Raw genomic sequence first — 14,405 nt, 5'->3', positions numbered from 1 at the left:
TAGTGATACATGCAATAAGGATAAATTTTGAAGAATCATGCTGAGTGAAAGAAGTCAATCTGAAAAGGTTACGTATGATTCAATTTATGTTACATTCTGGAAAATGCAAAACTGTAAGGGAGAGAAAAATCATCAGTATACAATGGGTTAGAGGAAAAGGTGTGATTATATATGGATAAAAGGGAAGTTTTCTGGGATTATGAAACATGTTTCCATTTGTAAATAAGGAAATTGACTTGCTTAAGGTCATTTAACCAATGAACAATAGGTTCTGAACTAGACATGATTTTTTCCATGTTGTCATATGAGAAATCTTCAAAACCTAATCCAAATTGTGTATTAGTAGGCATTTGGCTGCAAGAAACAAAACCCCAATTCAAAGTGATTTAAACAAGGACATTAATCATTTCACATAACAAGATGTTCAATGGTTAGGAAGGTCATTAGGTTGGTTGATTTTTAAATTTAATAATGTCATAAATGACTGAGACTTTTTCCTTTTTTCCACTCTGCCAACCACAACTTCATTCTAAGGATACTCCCTCTCATGTCCACAGGATGGGTACTGGTCTCAGACAGGGATACAAACTTCTTTGTTCAGATGCAGTAGAAAATATAACACCTGCAACCATTTCACAGAACTTGGAAGACAACTAAAGGATATACTGCATGCAAATGTTGTAGTTTCTTTAGGAGGCTAGACAACTAGCTATAAACATTATTTATGTAATTAGTAAACTCTGAAATAAACCAGAGCTTCTCACTGCAGTAACAACCATTTTCCTTATTTGTATAAAGCCCAAATTTGCAATAGTTTCTTCAGTCATAGATACACTAGGCTATTAAACACTGTTTGTTGAGCAGTTTCCCAAGCACTGTCATAAGTCATTTTATAAAAAAATTTGTTGGATAGATAAGGACTCTGAGGGTCTCAAGTAACACGACCAAGTTCACCATCAGTCAGTGACTGAGTCAGAGGTCACATTTGATCTTCAAGCATTGTTTTCTTCATTCTTTTTTATATCACATTGATTCCCTATTTAGTGCTTGGATTTTACTAGGGATATAACTGGAGGAACATCATGTTAAGCAAAAAAAGTCACACAAAGAAAGACAAGTATCATGTTTTCTGTTAATAAGGGAATTAAAGAAACAAACAAGATGATCTGAAGATAGAAGAGGGACTACAAGGGACTGGGAAGAGGGTTGCAGGTAGTGGGGAGAAAGGGAAGGGGAAGAGAGTAGAAAAAGGAAGGATGGACACAATAATGCATGTATGGAAATATTCCATTAATTTGTATGATTACTATGTGTTCATCATAATAATAAAAAGAAGTGTCAGGTATGTCAGGGATGACTGAATGCCAAGAAGGTACAAACAGGACACGCACACTCAAGGCTGTACATTTTTCATGGCATTCTTGGCGGCAGCAGGACTTCATTTAAATGGTTAATGGATGGGGCAGCCTCCTTCTTTCCATTTGTGAATCATTGGTCGTTTCCCTATATACTCTATTTATCCCTGCCTCTGTGTCTACTCAATGGTTTCTTCATTGCTGTAAAATCCTTTTAGTTCCTTCAAATTTTGAAAACTCCCCAGTTCTTGCAATTCATCAAAGATCAGTGCCACCTCCTTCAGAAAACCTATCTAATGCCTATCCTCTGATGGTGGAAGCTGATTGAGGGTCAAAGCAAGCTGGACGATCTCATGTGGCCTGAAGAAGGGAGTAGATAACAAGTCCCTCTCCCCTGGTTGGGATGTGTGGGGTCCAAGGACAGAGACAAAAGTTGTATCCCAGAGTCATTCCAAATGATGGATTCCATGTGGGAAGGGACTCTCCTATCACTATATTCCTCAGAGCTCACCCAACACAACTATTGTTGGAGGCAGAAAAAATATGACTTATTGGAAGACCGAATAAACAAAGGGAACCAGGTAGGAAGTCAAACAAGGAGTTGAAGCTGAATTAGAGAAATAAAGGAGGACTCAACAAGAGCCCCTGGATGAATTCTGAGGATGAACAACAAAGCCAGTAAGGTAGATAGGCTCCACATATGGCTTAGTCAGTGAGATAGCCTATCTTTTCAGATCCAGTGAAATTACCTTTAATCTCATTCCACATCACGTGCGGCTACTAATCTCCATGGACAGCATCAGTTTCCCTTAGTCCCCTCTAACTTTGAGCCCCTACTTCCTTAGAATTAGGATTTGTGGGTTGCTTCTGCATCTCAGAAGCGGTATCCACGTTCTCTAGCTCAGAACTGCAAACACTTCTTGACCTCTCCCCAGCATTGCTCATGCAAGTTGTTTGTGTGGTTAGCACAATTTGCTGGCGATAATAGGGTGACGATAGGCGCTTTCTGTTAGCATGCAGTTTGGCCTCTTCTCCCTCAGCCTCTGTGCAAACATTCAATTTCCCTCCCTGTATTACGTGAGCAGTTTTGCTCTCTGGAACCTATCCAACAACTGGCTGCGTTTTGCCTCTTCGAAGATGCTTTACTGTCTTTTCAAACAAAGCAACCGTCTATTCTCCTACTTGGCACATTCACTTTCTACTGTCTCATCTCTGTGCCTTTACAGTTGCTTCTGCCTCAAATATTCTTTTCCAGAATAGAAGATTTGGCAAAGGTTCAGAAATTTGTCTTTCTCTCTATCTGACATCATTCTCCATAAGCAGAAGGGAAGAATGTCAAGATTTATTTCTCTGCTAATATCAATTATGGCATCACAACTATCTTTGTCTCTGAAGTGGCCGTAGTTGGTTCTAAAATCACACTAATTTTTGTATTCTACAGACTTCTAGCAAGTGCTGTCCTAGCTTGGCTAAGTCATATAAATTGACCAGAAGAGGGGGCACCCATTCCTTTCCCTTCTTCCTAGCCTCCCGCCCTTCCTATCTTGGAACACTGCCCTTTCCCTGTGATGCTGGACAAATTTATCCGGAACTCTTCCATGGGACTGTATTACGGATATTTATTTACAAATATTATCATCTTTCTTGAAATGTAAACTTCCCAAAGGTGAGATCATTTCCTTTTCTGAAATTCTAGTCCAGCCCAGTATCTGACACAATAGACTTTGGAAACATCCAATTTATAGCTATGGATGGATGAATGAATGTGAAGCTATGGATGATGCCTTGGTGATCTGGAGAGGCTGCCAGGGGAGGAATATATAGTACTCACTCCTCACTTCTACTGACTGTCAGCTCCTGATAGGACCAATAAGCAGTTATTTATTTGTTGAAAACCTACTATGTGCAAGGCACAAGGGGAGCTCCAAGACTGAGATCTTTTTATCATACCTTTGTCCCATCTCTAGCTTCCTGTCACACACACACACACACACACACACACACACACAAAGCTTCCAAGCCTCTTCTTTCTATTTGCTTTTCTGGAAAGGCTGGGAAAGTGGTAATCAGTGGAAATACTCAGGGCTGTCACATCTACATTTGGGGTTCTGCACTGCCAATTCGCATTTTCTGAATGAGTTATTTCTATGTACCTTCACAGCAGCCAGCACTGCAGTGCCTTGCATACATTATATGCTCAATGGGTACTTGTCAACTGATTTTATACAAGCATATGACAGTATAAATACATTATGAAAAATGAGGAGGCTGGGCACTAAAAGAATCAGGGTTCTTTTTCAAAAAATACAGCAGTGGAATTAGGCTTAAAGTTCAAATGCTCTTGCACCCAGCCCTGCAGTATCTGTAGCCAGGACAAACGGTTAAGGTGTTTGAAAGGTGATCCAACCTTTGCCCCCTTCCTGCAATTGAAAGCATTCAGAGTTTTGAGGTGGCTCCCACTGGCTGACTTTCTGTGGAGTTTTCAAGAACACAGAATTATTCTTTACACTATCAAAAGAAGATGCTGTTTAATTTGAGGATCCTGTTGAACAATGCTGCTCTTAGAAATGGTCACAATTTTGTGGTACGAAATTTTCGGTAAGTGACAGTCATTTGGGTCTGATTTAGGAACCATAGCGATAAATGTATTCTGCAGAGAAGAGCAGTTGTAAAAGACGTCTTTGCAGAGTGTAACACCACAGTCTATCTTACGTGAGACATCTTTCTCTAATTCCAGCTAAGCTTTCATTTCTCAGTCTTTTGGAATCAGATTTCATTGTGCACTGGGTTGGGGGAAGCTAACTGTGGCAGGTATAACAGACTAAATGCTCTTGACATCTTCCATTTGTGTACATTTGAAACAAGCAACTGACTGAAGGAAATGAGAGGAACTGATTTACGCAGGGCCTTCAACTTGTATTTGGGTTTTCTGGAAAATAATATATCACTCTAGGGTTTTGGGACTAATCAGTTCCTTTTAAAAAATGAACTCCAAAGAACAACTGGGAAAATATTTACAAAGCTACAGTAAAAGAGCCTTATATGTGATGGGGATAACTGTATTTTTTTTTTTACAAAATCCAAATTTGAAATTCATCTCTAAAATTGTTTGTGGCATGTGCAAAGGAGGTTGCCTCCAATGAATTCATGATAAAATCTTACATCCTGCTTGCAACCATTGAGCATGCATGTGGTTGAAGGTGGCATGGACAGTGGCAGTGGAGAAGGGGGAAGAGTGAGCAGGGAAAATGAGTTAGCTGGGTAAGCAAGGTCATCAGGTGCAGACATGTTTGCCAGGAAGCTTCTAGAGTATAGTTGCCTGTTGACGATCAGAATTTTCCTAGAGCCTCTTTATACTTAACAAACTCAAAACGACCTGACTTCCTAAAGGAAGAAGGTTTTGGTCTGAAATTTTCTCCTACTATTAGGAAGTGGACCTAATCTGACAGTGGCCCTGGGCCTCACTTCTCAGGACCACCTGACAACTCTAGGTTCTCTGGACTCCACCATTAGCTCTCCTTCTCCTCCTCCCTATCCTTCTCTCTCTCCCTCTCCCACCCCTCTCTCTCTCTCTCTCTCTCTCTCTCTCTCTCTCTCTCTCTCTCTCTCTCTCTCTCTCTCTCTGGTACTGGAGATTGAACCCAGGGGCACTTTACTACTAAGCTACACTCCCAGCCCTTTTAAATTTTTTTTTTAATTTTGACAAAGGTCTCACTAAGTTGATTAGGGTCTTGCTAAGTTGCTGAGGCTGGCCTTGACTTGCCATTCTCCTGATTCATCTGCCCAAATTGCTGGGATTATAGGCATCTGCTACTGCTCCTGGCTAGCACCACTTCTTTGGCAAACATAAGGCTCTTGGAAGTCAGAATGACATAGTGAATGATGATATAAATCGAGTCCATAGTATTAGACTTAGGTGAGACTTCATAGCTATGAAATAATGTCTTCTCTTATTTTATAGATAACATAAATGAAGTCCACAGAGATTATGGGGTTTACCAACTAGTGCCAGAGTTAGACCACAAAACCCAAGAATCTAAAGAAAACTCAGATTTTGGAGTCTAACAAACTAGGTTTCAGACCTGGAACCACCACTAACAGGCTATATGACCTTAAGCAACTCATTAATCTGTAATGTTGCTTCACCTATAAAATGGGAAAGGATAATACTGGCTCTGCCCACATTATAAGGTAGTTCAGTCATTAAGCCTACAGAAATTCATTGAGCACCTATTTTTTTGCCATGCTCTATGCAAGATTCTGGAGATATAGTAGTAAATAAGGTAAAAATATACTTCATTCCAGCCACATGAAGTCATAGTCTAGTGATAATCAATGAGACAGTGTGTGAAACCTGTAAAGTAACAGATCAATGTCCATTGTTTCTTTATTATTTTATTCCATTGAGTTACATCAGATAAAAATGTGATGGAATTTTATTCCTTAGTTTTTAACAAAGAAAAAAACACATCGAGCTGAAAATACTCTAACTAATGGATAACCAAAACTTTAAACTTGTACTGTTCTTGGAAAATCACTGTTGTTTGATTTTTTTAAATGATTCTTGCAGATTAAATTTGGCAGGTAAAACTTTTTCCAAATAATTGGATATGCACTAATATTCTCTTCTCTATATCCAATTAGCTAGACTACATTTCTGAAAATCCTGGTTAGCTATCTTTCACAGTGAGGGGGGCTAGGGCAAAATACGGCTAAAGCAAGTCAAATCTATACTTGCTGTTTGAAAATAAAAAAGCCTCAAGTCACCCAGGTTGTGAGAAATCCAATAGTGTGTCTCCATTGAAAAATAAGATATCATTGAAACGGTTTCAACATGGTGTTCTCATGTGGTACAGGTATTTTTCTTTCCTACTATTTTGTTTAGCCACACTACCTGCCAGCTAGATAAATTCAGAATTTCTGATCTTTAATAAGACCTACAACCTTCCATAAAAAAAAAAAAAAAAAAAAAAACTCCCTTCAATGACAGAGAAAAGTTCCTGGGAAAATTTGTGTTATAGTTCTACACTTTTATTTTGATTTTCAGCCTTCCAGTGGTTCAGACATGTAATCCCAAAGACTCAGGAGGCTGAGGCAGAAGGATTGCAAGTTCAAGGCCAACTTAGTGAGGTCTTGTCTCAAAATAAAATATACAAAGGGCTGGAGTGATGAAGTGCCCCTGGGTTCAATATCCAATATAAAAAAAAAGTCATGGAGTTCCTTATCTTTTTCCCATCTCTTGGAGAAAGGGAAAGATCTTTGTTATGCAAAATACCATGTGAGTTTACCACTAGAGAGTAATGGGAAATAGGTGGTTAGGGTTTGGCAGTGCCACAAAAAAAAAAAAGGATTGCACAGTTTTGAAGTGAGGAGCCATTTTGCCTTGGACATGATAAAAAAACAGCTGAAGTGAGACTGAAACCATCTACACAGGCCCCTGGATCAATCATTTTTAGTCAATTAATTTTTTTTTTTTACAAAATCAATAAGATCAGACACCAAGACTGCTGAAAACATCCAATCCACAGGCTTTCCATCTCACAAACAAGGCTCTGGAGCCTGGCTATGTTTGGATAATAGTGTCCTATGATTTGTTGCCTATTAGGGAAACCACTTAGAGCTTTTAAAGAAACCACTAAAAATCTCTTTCTTTATCAGAGAAGACCAATTTGTAAGCGCAGTTCAATTTCATCTCACAAATAGAAATTTCTTCAAAGAATATTGAGCTAAGCCACCAATTCTGTAGAGGTTATGGATTGGAGCTGGAGGTGACTGGTTTTCAGCTATTTCATTCCAGACCTCTATAAGGACTCACATAACTCATTATGTTCCCTTCATCCCACACACATGCCCATCTGTACACATGTGGACACACAGACAAAGCAATTACAGACCTTCCATTCTCTTGTATATAGGAGAGAAAACAGTGCTCTTTGATTATTCACATTTTATGTTGAAACTTAAAATGAATGCCTTTTGAAAAAAACATATATCCTAACTTGACTTTAGAAAACCATGTAAGAATGATACCAGGACTGGAATGGAGACATGATGTTTCCTTTGGCCAACAGTAGAATTGTTTTCCTAGTTTTAGCAATTGAACTAAAAGAAAAGAAGACATTTATTTTTAGCAGTTTCAGATTTCCAACCTTTAAATAATGAATCTACCTAAAGTGAGCCCTCATCCAAATTCTTTGAATCTCAGAGAATTTCCACAAATTTAGAATATTAACAATCTAAGGTATTTTAGAAACACTGTGTCACTCAGTTATCAATAGTAATTTATACTGCTTATGGGCATAAGGAAAGAGTAAGGAAAATTTCAAGGGAATTCTGGTTAAAATTGTTATAGATGCTAAAAATAAAATTAATAATTTTGGAAAAGATTCATAGCTTTTTTTACATCCATGGGATCATTTAAAGGTTTTGTGAAAATAAAGTTGCTTTTCCTTGCTTACTTCCTAATATGCCTTTGTGAGAATGAGAGAAAGGGATTAAAAAGAACTGAGAACTGAGAAATATTGTGTTTGTAAACCTCATGAGCATTGTGGAAGATGAAGACATGGAGAATCATCAATTTAGTTCATTTTCTCAATTTTTTCAGATGAGTAATTGAAATCAAAGATGGCAAACGACCTTCCCAAGGTCATAGTTTATTCCTCCAACTGGGCCAAACTAGGGCTACAACTCAACTTATTAAAGTCACAGTTCTTTTCATTATGCTAACTTTGGTCCCTCCAAATTGATCAGGTTGGCCAATCCACCTTTGCCCAATATTCTTTTTGATGTATGACCAGAATATCTCAATAAAGAAAAAACCCAAGAAAATATGCCTTAACTCTTGCATTAATGAAAGGTGAAGAAAACATCAATTTCAGCCATCAGGCCTATTGGCCCTCTCTTCTGACTCCAGAAGCTAAAGTCTTTATCTCAGATTCTCAGGGGGTTCAGAATACCATTTGACACTGAAGTTTTTCCTATTCTGGCAAAGTCAGTTTCTGACTGACCATATTTTACTCAAATCAAGCACTTTCTTTTCCAACAAAATGCAGTTATACCAGAGAATCCATTCAAGTCTCTCCCATCCCCCAATTTACCAGATTTGGAAAATGCAGACTCAAGCAATGAAAGGCTTCATTTTGGTAGTAGCAAATACTCTTCCATTTTCTAACTAGTAAGATATTTGGGCAAATCTAATTCAAGAATCTATTATTACCTTGGCTTAGCTTCTTAGCGTTCAGTGATTTGGGGTTAAGAAATCTCTGTAATTACTTTTTCAAGGGGTAAAATTAATATAAGGAACAAGTCATGCCTTTTTTCAAAGGCTCTGGCTCTAATCAGCCTGCAAATGACATTTTAAAAAATCTTTATTTTATTTTGTTTTTTGATTGACACATAATATTAGTACACATTTATGAGGTGCAATGTGATATTTTGATTCATGTATATATTGGATAGTGATCAACTCAGAGTAATTAGCATATCCATCACCTTGACAGTTTTGATGGAAAATCTGTATGTGGCTCCCATTGTTTTCCCAAATATTGTCTCCTCCTTATTATGTGTGAGCTAAAGAATGATAATATGCTGTAGGTCTGGTTTAGCAATGCAATTTCTTGTTTCCTTCTGGCTTACTTCTTGCATACTTGTACAACATAAGAAGACCAAACTTTTGATGGAAGGATGATAGTGATTTGGGCCTTGGTTCTGGAATTTGTGATCGAGAGTAGACTGTCTCCAATCAAGGCATGGAGTCTCTATAGGAACTTAATGACTTTATAGCAGCAGTTCTGACTAATTCAAGTGTGCATTTATCACCAAAAAGCAAGAAAATGCTTGATACAGACCAGATAAAAAGAAGCCCGTGTTAGAGGCATTTTGACATGGCCCAATTGTGGAGCTCTAATTCTCTAATTTTTATTAACTTTGGAAAGAGGTGTGGCAGTTTCATTTTGGAGCCAAAGGGAGGTCTATGAGGAGATAGTAAACAGGATAGGAATTTTAAGTAGGACCATTGTGTTTGCTTTCCTTCCAGTGATAAATTTTCCTGGTTAGTTCTTGATATCTCTGAAAAACAACTCTTTCCCAAGCTACCATTTCCTGCCCCACCTCTTGGATAGAATTGAGGGAGGTGGTGACTACTCTAATGACTTTTCAACCATATAAACAGCATGACCCCTTCATCAGTAGAGCTACAATTTTTTAAGTTTTCTAGTTAATCACTCAAGTCCTTGCATACTGGTGTGACAAGATGTCCAGTATCCATTTCTCTACCATTTTTGTTCATAAGAACCCTGAGGACTTATTCTCTCCAAAAGGGGTTTGTCAATCACTATTGCTGTACTTCACATTCACCCTTCACCATGCTATGGGCAAACACTGTTCCCACTTGGTCTTCTCTCCAGTTTTATAGGTTGGGAGCACTTTACTCAGGGAAATGTTCTTAAGATACAAGGTTATAATGCTTTTATTTCATGAATGTATGTCCAACCATTGTTCCAAGTAGGATAACTACTATACCAGACTAGTTGGTCCCTAGAACCTTTCAGCTTTAGCAACACTGTGGTCCACAATCAATTGTCCTCCATGACTCTTTTATATTGGTACCATGAATTGAACCCAGGGGTTCTCAAACACTGAGCCACACACCCCAGTACTTTTTATTTTTTTGTTTTGAGATAGGTTCTTACTAAATTGCTTAGGCCCTTGCTAAGTTGCTTGAGTCTAGCTTTGAACTTGAGATCCTCCCACCTCAGCCTCCCCAGCTGCTAGGATTATAGGCATGCATCACCACACCCAGCCCTCCATGACTCTAAAGCCTTGTGTTTAGCCTGGTTCATGGACTACATTTGCTCTTTCCTCAACTTGTTTTGAAGGCTCTTGGTGTCTTTTCTTGGATCAGAATTTGGTCAGGACATTGAAAATCCATCATGGTAAATCTCTCTAACATCATTCCCAGAAATCTACTGAATTTGATTTACTTGGTCCCAAAGATCTACTATCATTTTTTCATCCATTTACCTGAATTATTTATTGAGTGCCTACTCTATCCCAACTACTGCAGTAAACACTGGGTATATACGAGTGAATAAAACAGGTAGAGTCCCTGACATCATGGATCATCTAACCCAATGAGGAGTTTAAGGTAAGTAACAGACAGACACAATAATGTATATTAAAAACCATGACAAATGTTATGAACAAATTGAAGGGAAAATTAAGAATACTTAGCACTGTTAGGGAAGGAATCTCACAGGAGATAGTATTTAAGCTCCTAGCCCAAAGAGAAGGAAACTGCCTTGGAGCTGAGGGGAGAGTGTTTTAGATAGAAGAAATGACATATCAAAGTATCCTGTCATGAGAAAGCATTTGGAGTAAAGGCTGCCTTTCTTCTGCATTGTTTCAGTATGCATGAATTTTAACTACCACGGTTTGGTTAATAGCACTAGTATCCCAAGAATACAGTTCAAATTTTCATTACCATTAATTATAAGTAATTATAAAAAGAAAAATCTTCATTGCTAATTCTTTGGTCCACAAATCAGTATGTGATTCACAGATGTGCATCATGATCAGTGACCAATCACATCACTTCTTTCGAGTCTGTTGGTAATTGGTCACTGCTCACCTATTATTCAGTTCACATAGACAGCAAAAAGTGTAGTTGTGCTGCCTCCTTTTCTCCTAGTGATAAACCCATGGACATTTTATGAAAATGGATAATCAGAAGAGGGAATTGCCAGCTGGCATGAAAATTCAGTGGAGAAATAGAAAGTGATAGCACTGCAAGTTAAATTTGAATTGAATGTAGATAGAATTATGGAAGAAGCAGCTGATTGAGACATTGTTGACCCTGCCTCTGTTCCTCTGTTTGAGAAGCACTAGATATACAGCCAGAGGAATTTAGTGAAAACAAAGCTATTGACGTAAATGCTGAAAATGGTTGTGATGAAAAGGATAAAGATGTCCCAAAGAATGTTATTTGTGAATTAATTAAATAAATTGAACTTCTTCCTCCTCCTCCTCCTTCTTCTTCTTCAAAAAAGATGTCCCAAAGGAAGTGACAAAACACTTGACATTAAAGGAATTCTAAGAGATGTTACACAACATTGAAAGTGCAAAGGATAAAATGTTGGAAGTTAGTTCTAAATTGGAAAGGAATATGATAATTCACCGAAGCACAGAAAAGATGCTTGCTCTATAGCGTAAGTTATATGATTAGGAGGCAAGCACCTTGAAATCTACTTCCGACAATTTTTGCAAAAAAATAAAATACTATGATTCTCAGTGTTTCTTTTAAAATTGTGGTGTAGCAAATATACATAAGTTTTACTTTTTTTCACTTCTGTACACATTTGTAATGGGCAATAAAAGTGTTTTTAATGCTTTAACAAAAATATTTAAACTCATGGAATGACACTAGGCCCTAGGCACAGTAGTTCAGGCATGTAATCCCAGAGACTAAGGAGACTACGGCAGAAGGATTGCAAGTTCAAGGCCAACCTCAGCAACTTAGTGAGGTCCTGTTTCAAAATAAAAAAATACAAAGGGCTTGGGTGGTTAAAAAAAAAAAAAAAAAGTCGTGGAATGATCATGATTTTCCTCACTAACTAATTATTAAGGTTACTTTGTACAGTTTCAGATTTAATGGATATTTATAGTCTTACACTGCTTTGCAAAGCCAGAATGGCCTACCTATTTTTTAAAAAGCAAGCCTTGGAAGACATTATGCTACATAAAATAAGCCAGTCACAGAAGGACAAACATTACATGATTTCACTTATATGATGTGTCTAAAATAGTCAAACTCATAGAATCAGGTGATACAATAGTGGTTGTGAGGGTCTGGGGAGTGATAGCTATCCAGAGTTGTTCAATGCACCTAGATTGCAGTTATGTAAGATGAGAAAAATTCTAAAGATTGGTTGTACAACTTAGTGCCTATAGTTAGCAATATGTACTATGCCCTTCAAAATTTGTTAGGAAAGTGGATTTCACGTTAAATGTTCTTACTGAAAAACAAACAAACAAACAAAAAAACCAAAAAGGGACACCCGAAGCTTTGGTGGGGCGAGCTTATCTGTTGCCTGTTTATTGCTGGTGCAATCTCAGGGCAACAAGACAGAGCAAATTATCAGCAGCCATTATCATGGAAGAGAGTTTCTTCTGACACATATACTCCAAGGAGAAGTACAAAAATACAATTTCTGTTCTATATAAATTTGAAAATCAAAGGTCTCGACAAAAATGAAAGATTCGAGTAGGATGTTTGCTCTTTCTACCTTTGTCAGTGGAGAGAGAAACTGTAGCATCTCACAATATAATCTCAACAGCAGGCCATAAATCTGAACCCTAAACACAAGCTTAACCTTACCTCCATCTCAGAAACTTCTCAAAGTGTGTAAGAACAAATATGACGAAGCCACAGAAATCTTATACTCCTTAAATCTGTCTTTTTTTTTTCCAGCAAGGGAATGGTAATAAGAACTAGAAGGTGGAGGTTTTGAAGTAGTAAAGGAAAGTTCTCCCTTTTCCTGTATCCTTTCATGAATTTGGGGAGAAAAGTTTAGATCCTTGAAAATCTTCCATTTCCTTTTTATTTCTAGTTCAATTTCTCTGAGTTTCAACAAAAAAACAACATAATTTTAAAACCTATGATATTATTTTAAATGAAACTTGTAGTCCTATGATGATTGAGAAGGGAAGTATATGACAAAATCTTACAGGAGATGAGAGTGGCAGAGGATATTGAATCCCTTACATTCAGCTTTTGTGAGCTCCAAAGTAACTAGAAGTCTGAGCTTGAGTTCTAGGAAAAAACTAAGGCCTTGAAATTAGATCAGTAGTTGCTCTTCCTGTTGTTGGTGAGCTGTAGTGATGTTTCTCAAATTCCTGAAACATAGGAGTAGACTTTTCCAGCAAAGTATTTTTCTTCTTTTAAAATAATGCTGGAGGAAGTCTTAAGCTATGGAATAGTAACTTGTTTATGTAAAACATGGAGTCAAAAGAGTGTATCTTCTTAAATTACACGTTGCTTTGATCTTATTTCAGAGTTAAAAAAAAATTCAATACTGCCCTAAATGTGAATTGTTAAAGATTAAGCTACCATGCCTCATTCCAGGCCAGATATGTAAAATAGATCTTACAGACCCTCCAAAGGCTCCAGTTGACCCTGAATGAATATCCATCAATGAGTCTACTTCTCAACAGTGTCAGTACTGGTATATTCCAAGTGCTGCTTAATATTATCACTAATTAATATTACCAAAGCCAAACACTTAACTTAAATTCTCACATAAATTCAAGTTTCCTACCAAAATGCCATGCCTCCAAAGCTGTTAAAATTATCACAATGAGTACTATGATTGAGATATTATGTATAGTTATATATGCTTTTTGCTAGGGTTACAGTGGAAGGAAGAAAGTGAAGATCTATTATAAAAACTTCTTTAGCCAGCAGAATGTTTTTGTATATTTACAAATGCAATTTTAAAATATGTTGTTCTTCTTAGTCTCGATAGTTTTGTTTATGTTTTGCTATTGGTTAATCTATTAGTACAGTAGATTATAAATAAGTAAACAAACTATAGATCCATGTTTGTAATTTTTTAACATTAGGGGTATGTAATTAGAAATTAAGGACATTATTCACAATAGCCTTAGTTATTACATAGTGTATACATGTATTGGAACATCACATCATACCCATAAATATAGACAATTATTAATTTTCAAATAAAATAAAACAAAACTTTTAAAAAAGGAAAAGTAACCAAAAAAAAAGGGGGAAGAAAAAGAGGAGAGTGTTTTAGAGAATAAGTGTAACCTTTGTGTATGATGTGCCTCCCATGGAGTAGGTACTCTTTCCTCAGTTTAAGCATAGGGGAAGTGATTCCAATGGGACAAATATCCTCAATAGGAGAGATTGGGGGCACTGCAAACAGACGTCAGGCCTATGACTGAGAAAACTAAAGTAAGAAGTACTGACTAATTAGCTGTTCTGACAGCAAAACAAAACAGAAGTCTATTCTGAAATGGACCTGACCCTTG

General features: G+C 37.3%; 1 protein-coding gene across 1 annotated transcript in view; it reads left to right on the top strand.

Moving 5' to 3' along the window:
* Positions 1 to 3,745: 3,745 nt before the first annotated feature.
* OTC (ornithine transcarbamylase) overlaps positions 3,746 to 14,405 on the top strand; it is a 58,634-nt gene continuing 47,974 nt past the window's right edge. Inside the window, exon 1 of the mRNA XM_079122960.1 lies at positions 3,746 to 3,953. Coding sequence (XP_078979086.1) covers positions 3,877 to 3,953 — 77 coding nt within the window. The 5' untranslated portion in view covers positions 3,746 to 3,876. The remainder of the gene's footprint in view (positions 3,954 to 14,405) is intronic.

Source organism: Sciurus vulgaris, assembly GCF_902686455.1.
Source record: "Sciurus vulgaris genome assembly, chromosome: X".
Classification (NCBI taxonomy): Eukaryota; Metazoa; Chordata; class Mammalia; order Rodentia; family Sciuridae; genus Sciurus; species Sciurus vulgaris.
This window is presented reverse-complemented; position numbering and strand designations above follow the sequence as displayed.